The sequence below is a fragment of the Rhamphochromis longiceps genome, linkage group LG9, assembly GCF_057381845.1.
Source record: "Rhamphochromis longiceps isolate RC_006_pf linkage group LG9, R_longiceps_female_GT1.1, whole genome shotgun sequence".
Taxonomy (NCBI): domain Eukaryota; kingdom Metazoa; phylum Chordata; class Actinopteri; order Cichliformes; family Cichlidae; genus Rhamphochromis; species Rhamphochromis longiceps.
Window position 1 is genome coordinate 10,454,103 of NC_140565.1, and position 18,248 is coordinate 10,472,350.

General features: G+C 42.5%; 4 protein-coding genes across 5 annotated transcripts; all 4 read right to left on the bottom strand.

Annotated features, from left to right (window-relative positions):
- Positions 1-75: 75 nt before the first annotated feature.
- On the bottom strand, positions 76-6,102 carry LOC146661690 (leukocyte elastase inhibitor-like; the record flags this gene model as incomplete). The annotated part of the gene is made up of 7 exons (XM_085419493.1): positions 76-533; positions 661-841; positions 913-1,002; positions 1,148-1,225; positions 1,606-1,748; positions 3,630-3,747; positions 6,088-6,102. Coding segments are annotated over 7 exons (852 nt in total), but the record flags the coding sequence as incomplete, so codon positions are not given.
- Positions 6,103-6,357: 255 nt separating this feature from the next.
- Positions 6,358-7,346, bottom strand: LOC146661691 (kinesin-like protein KIF1B). The gene is made up of 4 exons (XM_085418237.1): positions 7,321-7,346; positions 7,081-7,226; positions 6,557-6,902; positions 6,358-6,456 (listed from the first exon to the last, which is right to left on the bottom strand). Exons 1-3 carry the CDS (start codon positions 7,340-7,342, stop codon positions 6,717-6,719), a joined length of 354 nt encoding a protein of 117 aa, XP_085274363.1. The 5' UTR covers positions 7,343-7,346; the 3' UTR covers positions 6,358-6,456; positions 6,557-6,716.
- Positions 7,347-9,841: 2,495 nt separating this feature from the next.
- On the bottom strand, positions 9,842-11,629 carry LOC146661692 (leucine-rich repeat-containing protein 31-like). 2 transcript variants are annotated; one of them, XM_085418231.1, is made up of 4 exons: positions 11,506-11,629; positions 11,016-11,180; positions 10,738-10,893; positions 9,842-10,464 (listed from the first exon to the last, which is right to left on the bottom strand). In XM_085418231.1, the coding sequence occupies exons 1-4, from the start codon at positions 11,558-11,560 to the stop codon at positions 10,007-10,009; spliced, it is 834 nt and encodes a 277-aa protein (XP_085274357.1). In that variant the 5' UTR covers positions 11,561-11,629; the 3' UTR covers positions 9,842-10,006. The 2 variants fall into 2 exon arrangements, with proteins under 2 accessions (XP_085274357.1, XP_085274356.1); XM_085418230.1 differs by lacking the exon at positions 11,506-11,629 and adding an exon at positions 11,259-11,445.
- A 1,157-nt stretch (positions 11,630-12,786) lies between these two features.
- Positions 12,787-17,952, bottom strand: LOC146661693 (kinesin-like protein KIF1B). Its single transcript, XM_085419495.1, has 5 exons — positions 17,928-17,952; positions 14,279-14,387; positions 14,094-14,160; positions 13,862-13,946; positions 12,787-12,920 (listed from the first exon to the last, which is right to left on the bottom strand). Exons 1-5 carry the CDS (start codon positions 17,950-17,952, stop codon positions 12,895-12,897), a joined length of 312 nt encoding a protein of 103 aa, XP_085275621.1. The 3' UTR covers positions 12,787-12,894.
- Positions 17,953-18,248: the final 296 nt, after the last annotated feature.

Genomic DNA, 18,248 nt, shown 5'->3' on the forward strand with positions numbered 1-18,248 from the left:
TCAAAGCTAAACTCTTGTGTAGGGCCTCTTTCCATGTTGTACCATTCATTTTAAAAAGTCCTGGTAACAAGAGACAGAGGTGACTTGATGTATTACAGTTACTTCCCAATTTACAGAAATGATGTGACTTCTGACATTTTCCTAGCAGGAAATGTGCTACTGTGGGACACTGAAAGAATAAACAGCAAGGCACGTTTTGTTTTAATAACTTTTCTTTACTTCATTTGTATGAACTAGGTTTACCTTACAAAATCTTATACTGTATATAATGTTTTATGTTTAATTCATGTCAATGTCAGCTCGTGTTTACTCGGGTGAGCAGTACCGGCCCACAAAGAGAATGCTCTTGGTGGGTTTATGTCGGATGAAGAAGATGAAGGGATGGTCGGCAACAAACTCAGCGGGAATCGTTATAGAGCGGACTTCCATGTCAACCCCAGTGGCAGCAGCAGCCTCAGTTCCTTCTTCATTTACATCCACGAAAGCCTTGTGGACAACTTTGGACACTATCAGGTCATTTGCTGGAGACATTCCTAGTAGATGAAGAGCCCAGAAATCAGTTGTGTTTTTTTCTTTACCAGATGATGTTTTGCAGTTTTTGTGCTCTCAATATAACTGTATAATTGATTCAGTGTGTCTCATTGGTGCAATATTTCTCACCAGAGAAGTCTCTCTTGTAGATGTCAAAAGCGTTCTCCATTCCCATGTTGGTCAGGATTTTCTCCAAGTCATACTTCTCCTCCATCTTAAATCGAGGGAGCTTGACATCAACCTCGTTGGGGCTCATCATGTCTGGGCGAGTCCAGTCCACAAAGTTCTGATAGGTCAGCTCCTTCTCCAGCTGTGTGGATACAGTGTCACTAGCTTGTCTGATTGAAACTGGACATTAAAGTACTGGTAAGTGCATCTTACCTTTTCCAAGCCTGTGGTATCATCTTCTATGTCATTAGGCAGGAATATGAGCATGCTGAGGTCATTTCCTTTATACGGCATCTCAAGAATCTGTCCAGAAACATTGTTTTTATTTATTACTCCATCAAAGATGATCTGACTTCCTAATCTAGAAATTTAGGCTGATATTTGTAAAAGACAAGTTTTAGATCATGCTGGTGAAATCCTGTAATAAGCTGAAAGTGATGGATGTTACCTTGCAGTTGGCCTCAGGAATGGTCGCAAAAGGAAATTTACTTTTCTGCTGCATCATCTTCACCGGCTTAGTGTCGTTCTGAAAAATAGGGGAGACAAGAGAAATGTTTTTTGTGTTTAGTCTCAAAATGATCTCAAAAAGTTCTGTCATGGTTTTATTCCAGCCATTGAGTGGATTTGGATGTAGAGCACACGTCACAACACAATTTGTTCTTGTTAGCCGAAGTTTGTGTTGTGCTGTTGTTTGAGATTTATTTGAGAACTTATTGGATATTACATGAATAATAAACTGCATTGCATAACTGCATAAAGTTGGAAAGTGATCGTCCTAAAAGCACGATTTTATCCCCTCAGAGCTCCAGGCTTTATGTTCTCATTCAGCAAAGTCCACAGCTCGTTTGTAGTATGACAGATCAAAGTATAACTGCACCATCCTATGCTGCCTTTCTGCACTGTTACCTTGTTCAGTCGAAACTGCACATCAGCAGTCTTCTCCTCCTTAAACTGCGTGTTCCAGCTGCCCTTGAAGTAAATGGCATTCACGAGAACCAGCTTCGTCAGGCTACCCACTGCATCCTGGCTTAGCAAGTCCTTGATTTTATCTGGTAAAAAGAATTTATGAAAACTATTAACTATTACCAAAGATGCACTAGTTACTGTACAACATCTTCAGCTATAAAATCAGAAAACAGGGCAACAGCAAGATGGTTTTTATTTTTAAAAAAGGGGGAAAAAGCTTTATGATCAGTATAACAGGGAACAAAAAACAAAAATTCAAGTGTAGGCTTGAAGCCACTGAGGTGGTTGTTAGCGGGGGTGACGCGATGCTTCTGGTATGCATGAATTAATTAAACAGTCCAATAACTCCAGCAGTACTTATCTTGTCCTTTTTGGTCTTTGTTCCAAACATTTTAAGATAAAAGCGCAGCGGTCACAAACGTTTTGCCTTCTTATGATTAACAACACACCTGACGCTGATTACGTGCGTCCACCTTAAATACCTTACATAAACCTACCATACAGGAACTTAAAAAGGTGGAATCCTCAGTGGTGCTTGGTGCCACACCCTCAGGGACTTTAATGTTATATAAAAACACTGACAGCTCAATATCTGCCTCAGTCACTCTCCCTGATCCAGCTGAGTCACCAATAGGAAAAATCTGCTTTTCACAGGAACTTGGTAACAGCAATAAGAGAATACGTAGTTTATTCCAAGAAGATATCGTCTCTCTCCCATATATAAAATCTTATTGGAACCGATATGTTCCAGATATCAAGTGGAAGACAGTCTGGATGGTCCCCCATAAATATTTGATTGTAAATAAGGTGAAAGAAGTCTCATTTAAAATTCTACATAAATGTTATCCAGCCAGTCACTACATGGTCAAATTTAAAAGGGACATAAATACTAATTGTACTTTCTGTGGGGATCATCCAGAAACTGTGACGCATCTTTTTTGGTACTGTTCTTTTACACAGAGATTCTGGAAGGAATTTAGCAGGTTTGTTATTGTCCATATTTTAAGGGAGTTTTCTTTACGATGGGAAAATGTTTTATTCTGTTTGTTTAAGTTCCCCAAGAAGTATGAGAAATGTTTTTTATGATGAATTTGTTCATACTTTTAGCTACATTTTTTATCCATAAATGTAAGTTTACTAACAAAACACCATATTTCTGTCATTATTTTAAGGATGTGGAAATGTACATACAATCAATATCAGACTCCACCAACACAAAGGCTCTCAAAACAATACATGTATGTGTATTTTTATAATTGTTACCTTTTTCTTTTACTCTTGGCTTTTTGTGTTCATGTTCTGTTGTTTTGTATACTTCATCTGTTCGTATGTTGTATACTCATTGTTTGTTAAATAAAGTTTAAAAAAAAAAGAAAAAACTTAAAAAGGTTACCTCTAGCGGCAACATGAGGTATCAACCCAAAAATGGCTCCTACAAAAATAATGGGATTAAGATGTCTCATTTCCAGCAGGTGGCACCACAGTCCTATAACCCTCATAGAAAGTCCTTGTATCCTATTATTATAGATGGTAGATTTATAAATGGCCTGTATTTGTATCGCGCTTTTATAAAAACAATGAATGAATTTCCTGCTGCACTTAAGATAATATAAAGATATAGAATCAATAGCAGCCAATCCTAAATGGGCCTGAAAAATAAAAATATGTTAAAGACACAAGTGATCAAAGTAGAAGTACCCATCACATAATATAATAAGAATAGAAGAATTGGCCTGCTATTTACAGCAACATACTGCTGTGATGGTTTTATTAATAGCATGAAACCAAACAGTAAAACCCAGAGATAATGCTGCTTAATACTGAATAGAAATTAGACTGGAAGAACTGGAAACAGAAAATAATGTGGACGGTGGACAATCCGGTAATAATGTCTCAACTGAACACAACACAACTGATCCCCAAGGATTTACAGTGGAGATCATTTAAAGTTACATTATGCTTACCTTGTGTCTGCTTCTCCACCCAGCTGTTGATGTGGACCCTGGCCTCCTCTGCATTTCCTTTGAAGTCCACAGACTCGAGCTCAGCGTTGTAATGCTTTTTGGTGCCTTTTAAAAATTCCTGGAATTGTGAAAATAAGTCACTCGAAACAGATTCAACAAACTACGGAGACTTCAATCAAGTTCAGTCACTGTGTTAAAACATTTTCAGTCCTTTGGATGCAGTTGAAGCTTGAACTAACCAGTCAGCCTTTGTCTAATAAAAGATTAAAGCAAATAGCTTGTTGGATGCCAATTTAAGTAGCCAGCATAGAAAAATACACAGATTGTGGGTAAGCTGGTTTGTAACGTTTCGGTTCAGATGGCAGCAGTTTTTGCTGACAAATGTAAGTTTTAGTATTTCTAAGTATTAATAAATTACTGTTTTACTTCTTTATATATTTCTTTATACTATTTGCAAATATTTTAAAAGTTTAATCTGCTGTGATGACTGGAACACAAAGGAGAGAAATGGTGCCTTGTCTCTTGTTATGAACTGTAAATAGCTAAGTGCTTAGAGCAGCTGGTCCTAGCACACTTCAAATCCTGTCTCCCCCCCACCCTGGACCCCCACCAATTTGCATACCGCCAGAACAGGAGCACAGAGGATGCAGTCTCCATCGCACTGCACTCTGTCCTCTCACACCTGGACAACAACAACACCTACGCCAGAATGCTGTTTATAGACTTCAGTTCAGCATTCAATACAATCCACCCCTCACAACTCATCAGGAAACTGACAGACCTGGGCATCAGTTCCCTCATCTGCAAATGGTTACTGGACTTCCTGACCAACCGCCCCCAACATGTCCGGCTGGATAACCGCTGCTCATCTACCATCACAATGAACACCGGTGTACCACAAGGTTGTGTGATGAGCCCTTTCCTCTACTCCCTCTTCACCCACGACTGCAGACCTGCTGATGGTTCCAACACCATCATTAAGTTTGCAGATGACACCACGGTGATTGGCCTCATCAGTGACAACGATGAGGCCGCCTACAGGGAGGAGGTGGATCGTCTGGCTGAGTGGTGCGACACAAACAACCTGCTGCTTAACACCGAGAAGACCAAGGAGCTCATCGTGGACTACAGGAGGAATGCTGACCCACATCCACCCATCCACATTAAGGGGACGGCTGTGGAGCGTGTGAGCAGCTTCAAGTTCCTGGGAGTCCACATCTCCGAGGATCTCACCTGGACGACCAACTGCTCCAAGCTGGTCAAGAAGGCTCACCAGCGCCTCTTCTTCTTGAGGACTCTGAGGAAGAACCACCTGTCCTCAGACATCCTGGTGAACTTCTATCGCTGCACCATCGAGAGCATCCTGACCAACTGTATAACAGTCTGGTACGGGAACTGCTCTGCCTCGGACCGGAAGGCGTTGCAGAGGGTCGTGAAAACTGCCCAGCGCATCGCCGGAGCACCACTTCCTGCCATAAAGGACATCTACAGGAAGCGGTGTCTGAAAAGGGCTGGGAAAATCATCAAAGACCCCAGTCACCCATCACATGGACTCTTCACCCTCCTGCCCTCTGGGAGGCGCCACAGGAGCCTCCGGACTAAGACCACCAGGTACCGGAACAGCTACTTCCCCACAGCTGTCAGACTCCTGAACTCTGCCTCCTGACATCTGACCCACGTTAAACTCATGCACTGAACATACACACCCCCACAATGGACAACTGTACCCTCAAACACACAATAATAACATGGAGTGAACCACCACTCACAACCACTAGCACTTTATATAGCCTCTGTAGAAACTATCTACACCCTCACTTATCTTAACTGCACTACTGTATAGCTCTGTGTAAATAATCATTCTGTACATTCAATAATCTTTAATCCTACAACTGTTTACAACTTGCATAGTTGCCGGGGATTCCCATGATGCATTGAGTTTTTCCTTTCCAGTCTCCTTTCTCACTCAGTATGAGTTAATAGACGTCTCTGCATTGAATCATATCTGTTATTAACCTCTGTCTCTCTTCCACAGCAGGTCTTTTATCCTGTCTTCCTTCTCTCACCCCAACCGGTCACAGAAGATGGTCCCGCCCCTCCCTGAGCCTGGTTCTGCTGGAGGTTTCTTCCTGTTAAAAGGGAGTTTTTACTTCCCACTGTCGCCAAAGTGCTTGCTCATAAGGGGTCATATGATTGTTGGGTTTTTCTCTGTATCTATGAAGCGCCTTGAGGTGACTTTTGTTGTGATTTGGCGCTATATAAATAAAATTGAATTGAATTGAATTATCTGAGGAAGAAGCAGAGTTGGTTTGTTTCCAGCTGAAATCATCCAGGCTCAGGAATTTGAATCGATCCACATCACTTCTGCTTGAACTAGAGAACATGAGTGTCGACTTACATTTGGTCTGTGAGACACATGTCATAGTGACAGTATTTGGGTTAATATGGCATTACTCACCCTGGTCGCATTTCTTCAATATCAGGCACCAAGTTCAGGAACTCGTTCTTTTGCAGCCCGCGCAAGGTAGGAGGTCTCCAGAGTGGGAACCATCGGGAAGTTTTCACAGTCTGAGCAGGAGGGACTGGAGGCACGTGAGCTGTTCTCAGGGGTCCTTTAACACAAATCACACCAAGTTAGAATCAAATAGATAACCTGTCAATAACCGTTTGCAGATCGAGGTCAATGTTCCTAAAAATATGTTTACTTCTGGCCCATGGAGCCACAGCGCGAGTCCGAGAGAGAGGGGCAGGTAGAGGAAGGGGTGAGGGTGGCACTGCTGAAGCTCGTCACGGATGGATCACGTCCGATCGGTGAGATGAGAGAAAGCTGAAGTGAAACAACAGCAGGATGAGGTAGACGTCAATATAGGAACTCCCTGATGTGACACAGAAAGGCTATTTTTTTATTTCTTTGTATTATTTCTCACCTTGCAGTCACTGATGCTGTTCACCAGCTGCTTGTATTCAGTATTGAAGGTGTGTGTCAGAAGGCGCAGGCACTACAACACAACAGGAACAAGACCGATCAGCTCCGAGCAGAGAAGGAAGAAGGCAGCAACAAGAACGCCCACTAAGCCCACGTTTTTCTCACCTTGGTGGCCAGCTCCTTCTCACGCTTTCAAAGGTGGTGCTGGAGATCTGCGAGGAGACGGAGGTGGATGTGGACAGAGTGCCGGAGCTCACGCTGGGGGACAGAGACTCACTCAGGGACTTGGTGGTGGGAGCTGTTCCCACGGGAGCCGCCTCTCCCAGAAGGTGACGGGTCTTTTCCACCTGGACGAAAGATGGGGGCGAATGTGAGGTGGGGAGAAGAGGGGAGGTTAGTCATGTAAAGTCTGTACTCTAAGAAAAAACTTTTTAGAATAGCACTTTGGTCTTTGAGCTGAAAAGTCATTTTTCCCTCTACGATATTAAACAGATTTATTTCTTTATGAATCTTTTAAGGCCCCACCTCCTGCAGCTGCTCCATCTTCTCCAGCTCCCACTGGTGCTCTAGGATGAGGCTATCTCCTCTGGGCCTCCAGCCGGCCAGGTTCTCCTCTCCACGCACATAAGCCACTGATGTGTCCAGGACCTTCCTCCTCCTCCTCTGCATCCCTGCTCAGGACATGAGCCCTCATTAGGATGAAGCTCTCCACAGAATTATGATAAAACAGCTGCCGTTCTTTAAACATGTTTCATGGCCGCTCACCTGGGCTTCCAGTGTCAGACATCTTACACAAGCTCAGCTCGTAGATCCCAGTCACTCGGTTGTTATAATGAAGCAGAAGTTTTGAACAAGGAAACTTTGTAACGAAATGCCAACGACCGCCTGTCTGTTTTCAGGGCTGTATTTGAAGCCATGCTCCAATCAGGCAAAGTTTTAAGTGTTGCACATTTCGATGGGTTTCTTTCAGCTGACATAGTTTCCATTTGGGTCATGTGGTGTTAGATACCCCAGCGTGTGGTCATAGGGTGAAGAGCCCGGACGATTAGTGGGATTTTAGGTGTGGTGTAAAAATGACGCTGCAACTTTAAAAACGTTGTTGCTTTAAGGATTAACGTACAACCATACTTGGGCTGAGTTTGACACTGGTTCTCTTCAGTAATTAAAATAGCTTTAACACATGATAAGATCAAATGTCAGCTACACTGTGACAGTCGAGGGGCCACACTCAGATATATTTATTCGCTTGTTCTCTTTGTGTGATAAGAGTTTCCATCTGAATTTAACCCCTGTGTGGGGCTGATCTTTCATTTCATTTTATTTCAAGCTCAGATTCTTTGCCTTTGGCACATTTTCTGTGACGAGACTTCAAACCATTCCCACCGTCCTTATTAATCAACATGGTGAAGTGATTCTTCGCAAGGTGATGGGATAGGAAGAGTTTCAGAAAATGAGGCCTTTTGTCTTTATTGGAGAGGTCAGTGCAGACAGGACGGATGGGGGGAAGGCGAGGGGGGAATGACACACAGGAAACGGTGTTGGTCAGACCCAAAGACAGGCGTGGGCAGTGAGGACTCTCACCTTCAGACTCACTGTCTAATCAGTCTGACAGTGAGTCTGAAGACAGAGCAACCCAACACACGTTACTATGTTCATCATCATCATCATTGTTTATTTATATAGCACTTTAAAAACACACAAGGCTGACCAAACTGCTGAACAATAGAAACATAATAGATACCATAAGAATAATAAATACGATACAATAATAAACATAGCGAAAAACAATAAAATACAAGTCAGTCAACCACTGAGTCAAAAGCCAGTGAATAAAAATGCTTTTTCAATCTGGATTTAAAAACCAGCACTGATGTCGATTGCCTAATGTGAAGAGGAAGATTATTCCAAAGCTTAGGAGCCACGATAGAGAACGCTCGGTCTCCTCTCAGTTTCAGCCGTGATTTGGGGACTGAGAGCAACAGCTGCTCAGCTGACCGGAGCGAACGAGTGGGGACATAGGGCTTCAGCAGGTGCCAGACCATTTAAAGATTTAAAAACCAATAAAAGAACTTGAAAATGAATCCTAAATTCAATTGGAAGCCAGTGCAGGGAGGCCAAGAGTGATGTTATCACTAAGCAGGACATTAAATCAAATTAATGAGACACCAAAACAAGAGCTGGAGCCCAAGACAGCCATGAAGTCACAGTGTACACAAATACACAAGAAACACAGAAACCAGCTGGGTGGATGTGGCTCGGGAACCTTCTGTTACCTTGAACGTCGGTGTTTTGAACGCTGGCTGCTCCAGTCTGCTTGTATTTGTCCAAGATTTCCCCTCATATCTTGGTTATGGTTATTTTTTCTTTTATTAAACTGATCACACTCCTGTTCATGAATAGAAAAAAACCCCATCAGTGTATTTTCACTTAAACAAGCAGCTGTTTTTTTTGCATTAAAGTTATATAAAAATGTAACAGTGCAAATTCCTCGCTGACAGTTTAACCAAAAGGCATTTCCAGTGGAAAGTAGCCGACATATCCTCAGCATAACCATGTATAATATCCACAAAACCTGAGAAGGTTGGAGAGAAGGTAGGCGAACTCTGCTGGGATCTGCGTTTAACAAAGTGTCTAAAGACGAAACAAAGAAATCTTTCTGTAAATGTTCAGATGCACAGACTGGACTGAAAAAGAGTGAAAAAGCAGCTAACGTCCAAAAATAAGAAAACTTTGAAAGAACTCCAAAAAAACCTGGAGAACTTTTGCTCAAAAAACAGTTTTGTTTTTTTTAAATTACAAGGCAATCTGACAAAATGTCATCAAATGAGACTCAAGACTTCTGCAGGTCTCTGCCATGACTCAATTTTTTTTTCTTAACGGCAGAAACAATTGTTCCTTTTTTACTTTGTTTCTATTTTCTCTTCTTGTTTTTATCTGTTGAACAACAAACAACATTCATGCTGATTCACATAATATCCTGTCTCTAATCTCTGGGATTTCCTCGTAGCTCTTTGATGCAAAGAACATCCATCAAACGCTCCAGCTTGTGCTCAACATCATCGTGAACGGTGAAGGTACTCTGACGAGAAAATACTCAGTCGACCTTTTGGTTGATTTGTTAAAGAACCCCAAAATAGCTGATTACCTAACAAGGTATGCAGATAATTCACAGCTCTTTTCCTGAATAGCTGCTTTAAAACTCTGCTGAAAGCCTTTGTCCATTTCCAGGTATCCCCACTTCTCGGCATGTGTGTCTCAAGTGTTAGGACTGCTGCATTGGAAAGACCCAGACCCTGCAGCCAAGGTGAGAGACGACAAATATGATAACCCACACCAGCTGTGCTTAACTCTGTAAGTTCCCAGTATTCCCTGAAACCATCACGTGTGACACAGTTTACATCAGACGTGATGCAGCTGACGTCAACACTGACCTTCTTGTGGTAACAGAGACTTAAAAAAATAATAATAAAGCAACAAAGTGGGTCGCTCTTTGACAGTAAATTCCAGTGCGGTCCGCTCCAATCTCCTCAGGCTGACTCTCTTCTAGGCTCTCCTGACTGTTCCCTTTACATGCTGATGATGTGTCTTGTAAATCTGGATCCCTTTCCAGCAGGACGCTCCTCTTTTTCAGACAGTACCTGAGCTGCTCTCTCTCCTGACAGTCAGCTGTCCACCTCTGCATGGCCAGTCGAGCCAGCGCCGGCATTTGAGGCAGAGCTCGGAGCAGAGCGGGCAGCCAGGCTGAGCACGGAGCAGAGGTTGAAGGTCGCAAACTGACATCCACGTCTTCCAGAGAGCCCAGACCTCCTGCTGCAAACAGACTGCACCAACCGTTGTCTCCCACCAAGCTGTTGTAGGACAGATCCAGTGCACGGAGTGAGGAGAGACAGCCCCGTCTGCACACGGCAGCTGCACAGAGGAAGAGGACCCATTGATAACTGATCACTTTATGCCTGTTCACTTTACTGTTTTGTTCACAATGTTTCTGATGGAGACAAAAATAACACCGAATACTTTCATTGTTTTGTTTTATACGACAGCTACAGATGCTGGCAGCATGAAATAAATGAAAGAAATATCAATTTCCTTCAGGCTTTACTTGTCTTAATATACATTTATGCAGCCTAATGATCCACTACAGACCAAAAAAGAAAAAGTATAATGTCATTGTGTGTTAGTTACCCAGATGTTGCATGTCATCAGTGGTGAGCTCGCAGCTGCAAAGACGGAGCTCGCTGACGACTGATGGCTGCAGAGCATCCAGCAGGAGCGCCAAGTGACCGCCAACCACTTTACACCAGGAAATATCCACCGTGCGCAGATAGGACACCGCCAGGGCTGATGCATAAACACAAAGTTTTCACCATTTCAGGCTAGAGGGTGGAAGAGGTATTCGGGGAGAATGACTTGAAGGAAAACTTCTATAAATAAACAAGTGTGTGTGTGTGTGTGTGTGTTACCCAGAGCAGTGAAGGACTCGTTGCTCATGTAGCAGCTGTTGAATGGCAGCCTCCTCATTTGTGTCGCAGGGAGGGCGGAGACCAGCAGGTGGACCACACCTCCCACTTCCTTATTGGATGACACATCAAGCTCGGTCAGTGCAGTGAGAGAGGGCAGCACCTGGACTGAAAAACAACGAGTCACATGACTGCTGCAGCGAGCATGCGATTAGTGTCCGGCGTGTGAGATTGGTAGCAACTGACTCAGAGCCTCTAGATCATCTCGCGTGAGGCAACACAGGTGGAGGTCGAGTCTCTCCAGGTGTGTGACGTGAGCCAGGTGAAAGGTGAGGCGGCTCAGTCCACCAGCTAGAAGCAGCTTTACAGTATATTAATCAGAACAATGCTGCTCTCTAATGTATCTTGGTAAAGCGCAGAAAAATCTAATGTTTTATATGATACAGTGTGATTTCAGTAACATATCATAATGGAGGCTTCAGCAAGTACTTACGAAGGAAATCTTTCCTCTGCTCTTCAGTTAGTTCATCAAATACCTCCCAAAACATCTGTATGGTGGGGTGGCGGTCATGATATCTCCAACCATAACTTGTGTTCTGAAAACAGTGAAAATGACTGTTATAATCATAGAGTTTGTAAGGTCAGGCATACACTATGTTGCCAAAAGTATTCCCTAACACATCCAAATCATTCAATTAATGTGTTCCAATCACTTCCATGGACACAGGTGTATTAAATCAAGCACCTAGGCATGCAGACTACTTCTACAAACATGTGTGAAAGGACGAGTCGCTCTCAGGAACTGAATGAATTCCAGCATGGTAATGTGATAGGATGCACCAGTGCAACAAGTCCAGTCATGAAATTTCCTCGCTATTAAATATTCCATAGTCAGCTGTTAGTGATATTATAACAAAGTGGAAGTAATTGGAAATGACAGCTAGTCAGCTGATGCTAAGGCTCATAGTGCACTTAAGTCACCAATATCTGCAGTCTGCTGTTGTTACAGATGTCCAAACTTCATTGGTTTCCATGGCTGAGCAGCTGCATCCCAGCCTTACACTGACAAACACAATGCAAAGCGTCAGATGGAGTGATTTAAGCATCTCAACACTGGACTCTAAAGCAGTGGAGATGTGTTTACTGGAGTGACGAATCACACTTCTCTGACTGGCAATCCGATGGATGTGTCAGGGTTTGGTGGTTGCCAGAAGTACTTGTCTGACTGCACTGTGCCAAGTGTAAAGTGTGGGCATGTGTGCACATGGCTGGGCACCAGTGCACAATACAAGGTCCATAAAGACATGGATGAGTGAGTTTGGTGTAGAAGAACTGGACTAGCCTGCACAGAGTCCTGACCTCAACCTGATAGAACATCTTTGGGATGAATTAGAGCAGCAACTGTGAGCCAGGCCTTCTCCTCCAACGTCAGTGTCTGACACCATAAATGCACCTCTGGAAGAATAGTCAAAAAATTCCCATAAACACACCTAAACCTTGTGGAAAGCTTTCCCAGAAGAGTGGAAGCAGTTATAGCTGCGAAGGGTGGGCTGACTATTATATTATACTATCATACAAAAGTCTGGATTAAGACTGAGATGTGACTCAAGGTCATATTTGTGTTAAAGCAGCCGACTGAATGCTTTTGACAGTATGCAGTACACAGTTATTGTGCTACAGGACAGCTGTGAAACTACAGCCTGTGTCTGTTTGGCTGACTCTACCTGTTTGAACTTTTCCCAGTCATGCACGTCCTGGCCGACCAGCACTCCCTGCAGCTCCTCTGGTCGAAACAGCCTCACCAAATCCTGCTCACACACCAGGAAGAAGCCTCGCTTGAACTCCTGGAACAGATTCTCCACTGATGTGTTGAAGGCATGATTCACATAGGCCTCCACAAACTCCTTCCTGTTTAGGAGGGAAAATGTTAAATTAGCAAACATTTCACAGAGACAAAGGTGCTGCAGATGAACCTCACAAACACTTCATGTTTTATATTTACCTCATATTAAGACCTACTAAGGACCTGATTGTTTTTAATTATGTCCTGATACATAAAACCTGAGAGCTCACATAACTGCATATGCTCAGAATAGACAGCACACATGGATACAAATTACTGCCTTGCAGCAGCAATCTTCAGACCATCACTATGAGCTCCATACAAGGTTACACTGTTCCTGTTATTAACAGCAGGGGGCACTATCAGCCACAGACTGGGAGCCAGATATGCTCTGCTGGTGCCTCATTGTTACAGAGGAAAGACTCTATAGTGAGAAACAGCTGAGGGGGAAACACTGATCTGGAAACGTCTGAGTGTTACAGAGGATATACATAGCACTGTGGTTCAGTGTCACACAATCACAAACAAATACAGCAAAGTACTAAAAAGGGTGTTGCCTCCAAAGATTGCTTTTACTGGTTTGGAGCTTAGGAGGCTTAATAACAACAGGCATGAATGAAGACAGATCAGAACAGCTGTTTGATCACAGCATCCAGTACCAACACAATCATCCACACTCAAGAGCCTGTTGGCTTCAGAGTCAGCAGCTGAATGTCTAAAATATCAAATGTCATTTTTGGTCCATCAGCTACAGCATGAACTGCTTAAAGTGAGAAGCAGCCTGAAGCCCGACAGATTCATCTTTCCAGACTGAAAATATCTCAGAGTGAACCGAGTGGTGCGTTTTCAGGGTGATCTCACAAAGTCAAATCCCTTTAATGATGTTCTGTCCTGTCTTCCTCTATCAAAAGCACACAAACACTATAAAACATTGTTTCGGTGCTTTGGGGTTTTGTTTTCTACACAGAGGTATAGCACGACTAGACCCTAAAGGCAGGCTGCTCACCTACAACCAGCTCACGAACATCTTTCCAATGGAGCTCGCTGCCTTTCTCGTGGATGAGGGTCACTGTGATCCTCCGCTGGATCCCCTGCAGCAAACATAACAGGAGCTCAGGATCACAGTGAGCACAGCTAGAGCAACATTACGCTTTAAAAGAAGATATTCAACTGTGTACAAAGGAAGCAGTTACCACTGTGTGAGTAATAAGGAAACAACATGTGCACCAATCCTGTACCTGGTGCAGCAGGTAGGTACCATGACAGGGCAGGCCTCCACTGTGATCCACGATGGCTGGGATGTACCTGTGCATGGAGGGAGGAGGTGACACAACATCCCAACTTATAATATTCTTCCTGGAGATCATTTTTATGGTTCCTTTAAAGCTTGTGCGTGAATATAACACTCCAGATGGATACTCACTCTCCAGTGGGCTCCAGCTCGCTGATCTCAAACCAGACCAGCAGGTCGTACTTGCTGACACACTGACCCAGGTTGGATTTGGTGATGGTGTTCAACTTGGAGGCTGCAACTGGCACACACACACACACACACGCACACACACACACACACACACACACACACACACACTCAACGTTAACAAGTGGGAATTTTTCTGGATTTAAGAGAAGATGAATAAAAGTGAGCAGTATTTACTACATGCTTTGGGTGACTAAATGGAGGATGGATAGGTGACATGAAAACACTACTGACCCTTTATACTGAGCCAATAGCTCACACACTTCTATTAAATCTGTCTAAAGAGCCAGTAATCACAGAGGATAGATACTGGAAGAAAACTGAAATGTTAGGAGGAACTAAATCCCACATTACAACACCAGTGGCAGCACCCTGCTGTCTCACACATCGGGATCACGGTCCTGTTGAAGCGGGATAATTGCTAAAGCTCACAGTTGCATTCCTCTATACTCAATATGATGGAAAAAACTATTTTAACAAACAATTAAAAAATGAACAAGTAAAAGATCTACTATAGCCAAAAGAAGACCATTTACAGACTATAGCCCTGTGAACAAGTATTTGCCTCCTTTCTCATTTCCTATCTTATTCCATATTTGTCACACTTACACCTTTCACATCAATACATTTATAACATTAGACAACAATGTCTAATATTCAACGGCAGTTTTCAAGGGCAAAACGCTATCCAAACATACTTGGTCCTATATGAAAAAGTAATCACACAGAAAACCTGATACCTTGTGTGTCACCTCTGACACCAACAACTGCAGCAAGCGTTTGGTGCTAGAGGTCACATTTGGACTCTGGACCTCTGTGGAGTGTGCACATGATCTCATTACTGTCTAAAAATCCAAGGAGTGCTGAATCATTGAAAAATACACAGTAACAGGTGTGTAGCATCGCTAACTAGGTAGCAACAAGCCTCTAACACAGTGTGTATGCTAGCGGCTAATCTAGCAAACAAATGAACAGAGTGCTTTTAGCTGTTGCACAAGGATAAGATGATAAACTGTGTGTCTTTTTTATAATGACCTGCTTCAATTTACCTTAATCCAAGGAGTGCTCAGTGTGGGTAAATCTGCCATGAGCAGATAAAGTGGATGAGTGGGACTAGGTAGGTGTGCCGAAAACAGGCAACAAAGCTGACGCTGAAGAGTGTGCTGAGAACATAGTGGCGCCGCCAGCAGGTTTCCGGCTAGCAGGAAGACTTTGCAGTAACACCTCCAACATTGGCAGTCCCATTTTGTGAAAGCCAATAAAAAAATAGCTAGGTTTCCATGTGTCATTTGTGTGGAACAATGCTGCACAACAAGCTAAATAGATTTAAAAAAACGAAAAAAATTGTTGAACAACAGAAGATAAATGTCCTTTTTTTCTATTTCCAACTGGCCGGCTGTGTGGTGCGCAGCCTTAAGAGGCCAGCATTCAGACCCCAGAGTTTAACGGCCAAGTTCGAGTCTCTGACAGTCGGTCTGCTATAGCGGGGTAGGCCGAGCGAAAGACAAAGCTCCGGGCTCCTCCTTTTTTTCGTTTCTCTTTTTTTCATTCACATTTATTTACATTTATTTACATTTATTTAGATATCAAGCTGCAAGTAAAAGCTCAGGGAAACACTTTTAAGGCGCCCTTTAAGGTACCCTATATATGTCCTTTCACATCTTATCACTTCATACAGTGCTATGGACCAGTCTACACCTGCTACTTTCTGCACAAGCTTTTATCACACAAGACCCGCTGTTTACAGGTAAGAAACACAGTGTCAGTAATGTTAAAGTGGCTGTGTGGAGTAGCACAACCACTCCTAATATAACACTTTTCACATGCATTTCTACATATTACAGTGTCTTTTACCGTCTTTATGGTGCTAGCTTAAAGTCATGCTGTAAATGTTAGCTTGTAGTCAAACATATTCCGACCATGTTAGGACAGAAATATTGGCTTCTATCATGACTAGTTAACAGAGATGTTAACAGCCCACGCGTTACTGTAATCCGATTACTTTTTTCAAGTAACGTGACACACTGTTTACAGCAACACTGTTTACAGCAACAATACTGCACAACAAGCTAAATAGATTTAAAAAAACGAAAAAAATTGTTGAACAACAGAAGATAAATGTCCTTTTTTTCTATTTTCTTCTGGCCGGCTGTGTGGTGCGCAGCGTTAAGAGGCCAGCATTCAGACCCCAGAGTTTAACGGCCAAGTTCGAGTCTCTGACGGTCCGTCTGCTATAGCGGGGTAGGCCGAGCGAAAGACGAAGCTCCGGGCTCCTCCTTTTTCCAGCTTTTTTTTTTTTTTTTCATTCACATTTACACTGAAGCTGTGTTCACATTCATCCTTTAATCATGACAAAACGTGAGGAATCACACTGAGGTGAGACCTTGACAACAGACAAATCAGAAGCCGACACCAATGATAAGAAAGAAATTCATTTACAGACACGTGAAAAAGCAGTTTAAGGTTCTAGATCTGGATGATTACAACACATCATTATTTATTTAAAGCAACCCAAAATGCACAAATGACTATAACCAAGTACATCCTGTGATTCAGCAGCTGATGGAACCAACTTTAGCAGCAAAAACTTGAGTTAATCATTTTTCATTAGTGTTTCACAGCCAGAGATGGGCAGTAACGCGGGGTAAAGCGTTACTGTAATCCAATTACTTTTTTCAATTAACGAGTAATGTAAGGGGATTACTATTGCAAAAAAGGTAATTAGATTACTGTTACTTTCCCGTAAGCACGCTGCGTTACTGCGTTACTGAAAAATTTTTGGCCAGAGTGCCTCATGACAATAACAGCTGTGTGCAGATCAAGAATGGATAATCTATGGAGGAGTGCAGAGAGAGTATGACCGTGCAGCGTTTAAAGCGTGGAAGTACTGAGCTTACTTTGAGTTTGATTCCGTAAAAAGTGACAAAAACTTTTAGAAACTTCTTTTTACAGCGAAAAAACCCTTAACTTCAGAGCAAGCACCGAGTACGCTACTACGGGATTGGAAATTCACAGAGAGACTCGCGGATTCTTCCACAAATTTCTTCTAGTCAGGATGTTGCATATAATTTAATTTTTGCTTGATGCATAAAGTAAAAAGATTCAAACTAATAAAACAAGTTTTAAAAACAGACTTTTCCATTTGATTACATTTTGTATGATGGATGATGCAGAAAAAGTAGAATTGGGCTGAAAGATCTATTGCTTTATTACCTATTCAGGTCATAAATCATGTTTTTAAAAAGTAACTAAGTAATTAATTACTTTTGAAAATAAGTAATCAGTAAAGTAAGGGGATTACTTTTTAGGGGAAGTAATCAGTAATTAGTTACTGATTACTTTTATTCAAGTAACTTGGCCAACACTGCTAGTTAAGTTAGTACCATAGTTAATACAGTTACGGGTAACATGATAGTGCTAACCCATAACCCTGAACTCTGTAATACTGTAAATGATGAGTGATTTAAGTTAACACTAAACATTCAACAGTGTCTCCTGAACATTTATAATCAGGTGTGAGTCTGGCTGCATTGACTTTTGAAGATGCAAATTTAGCATGATGGCTGATGGTGCTGTGTAAGCTTCTACTTACCTTCTACACTGTGTTTAACACACATTTCAGAATAGCAAAGAGGAGCACTGTTGCTTCATCCTTAATACTTTAGAGGAGAACTGGACTGCAGATCAAAAGGTCCTTAATAGCTTTTTGTCCTCCCCGACCCTCAAAGCCAAACCAGCCATGAGAGCTGATGGGACAGGATTTGTAAAAGTGACATTATCAGAAAGAAAGGGGAGCAAGAATACTTGATATTTGCATTCTTTAGAGAAAAGTATTTGAAAAGGCTGTCTGCTGTTTTGGATTGATGTCGTTCTCCGGAGGCTCAAAGAAGTAGGGCAGTGTCACGGTCCTTTT

Coding starts and splice junctions, on each gene's coding strand:
- LOC146661693 (XM_085419495.1), bottom strand. CDS start 17,952: ATGTGTGTTAAACACAGTGTAGAAG. Junction 14,388..17,927: donor TGTTAAACACAGTGTAGAAG/GTAAGTAGAAGC, acceptor TGTGTGTGCCAG/TTGCAGCCTCCAAGTTGAAC. Junction 13,947..14,093: donor GTACCTACCTGCTGCACCAG/GTACAGGATTGG, acceptor TGTTTGCTGCAG/GGGATCCAGCGGAGGATCAC.
- LOC146661691 (XM_085418237.1), bottom strand. CDS start 7,342: ATGTCTGACACTGGAAGCCCAG. Junction 7,227..7,320: donor GTCTGACACTGGAAGCCCAG/GTGAGCGGCCAT, acceptor TGTCCTGAGCAG/GGATGCAGAGGAGGAGGAGG. Junction 6,903..7,080: donor AGATGGAGCAGCTGCAGGAG/GTGGGGCCTTAA, acceptor TCTTTCGTCCAG/GTGGAAAAGACCCGTCACCT.
- LOC146661692 (XM_085418231.1), bottom strand. CDS start 11,560: ATGTTTTGGGAGGTATTTGATGAACTAACTGAAGAGCAGAGGAAAGAT. Junction 11,181..11,505: donor GCAGAGGAAAGATTTCCTTC/GTAAGTACTTGC, acceptor GTTGTTTTTCAG/TCCAGGTGCTGCCCTCTCTC. Junction 10,894..11,015: donor CGAGTCCTTCACTGCTCTGG/GTAACACACACA, acceptor TTTATGCATCAG/CCCTGGCGGTGTCCTATCTG.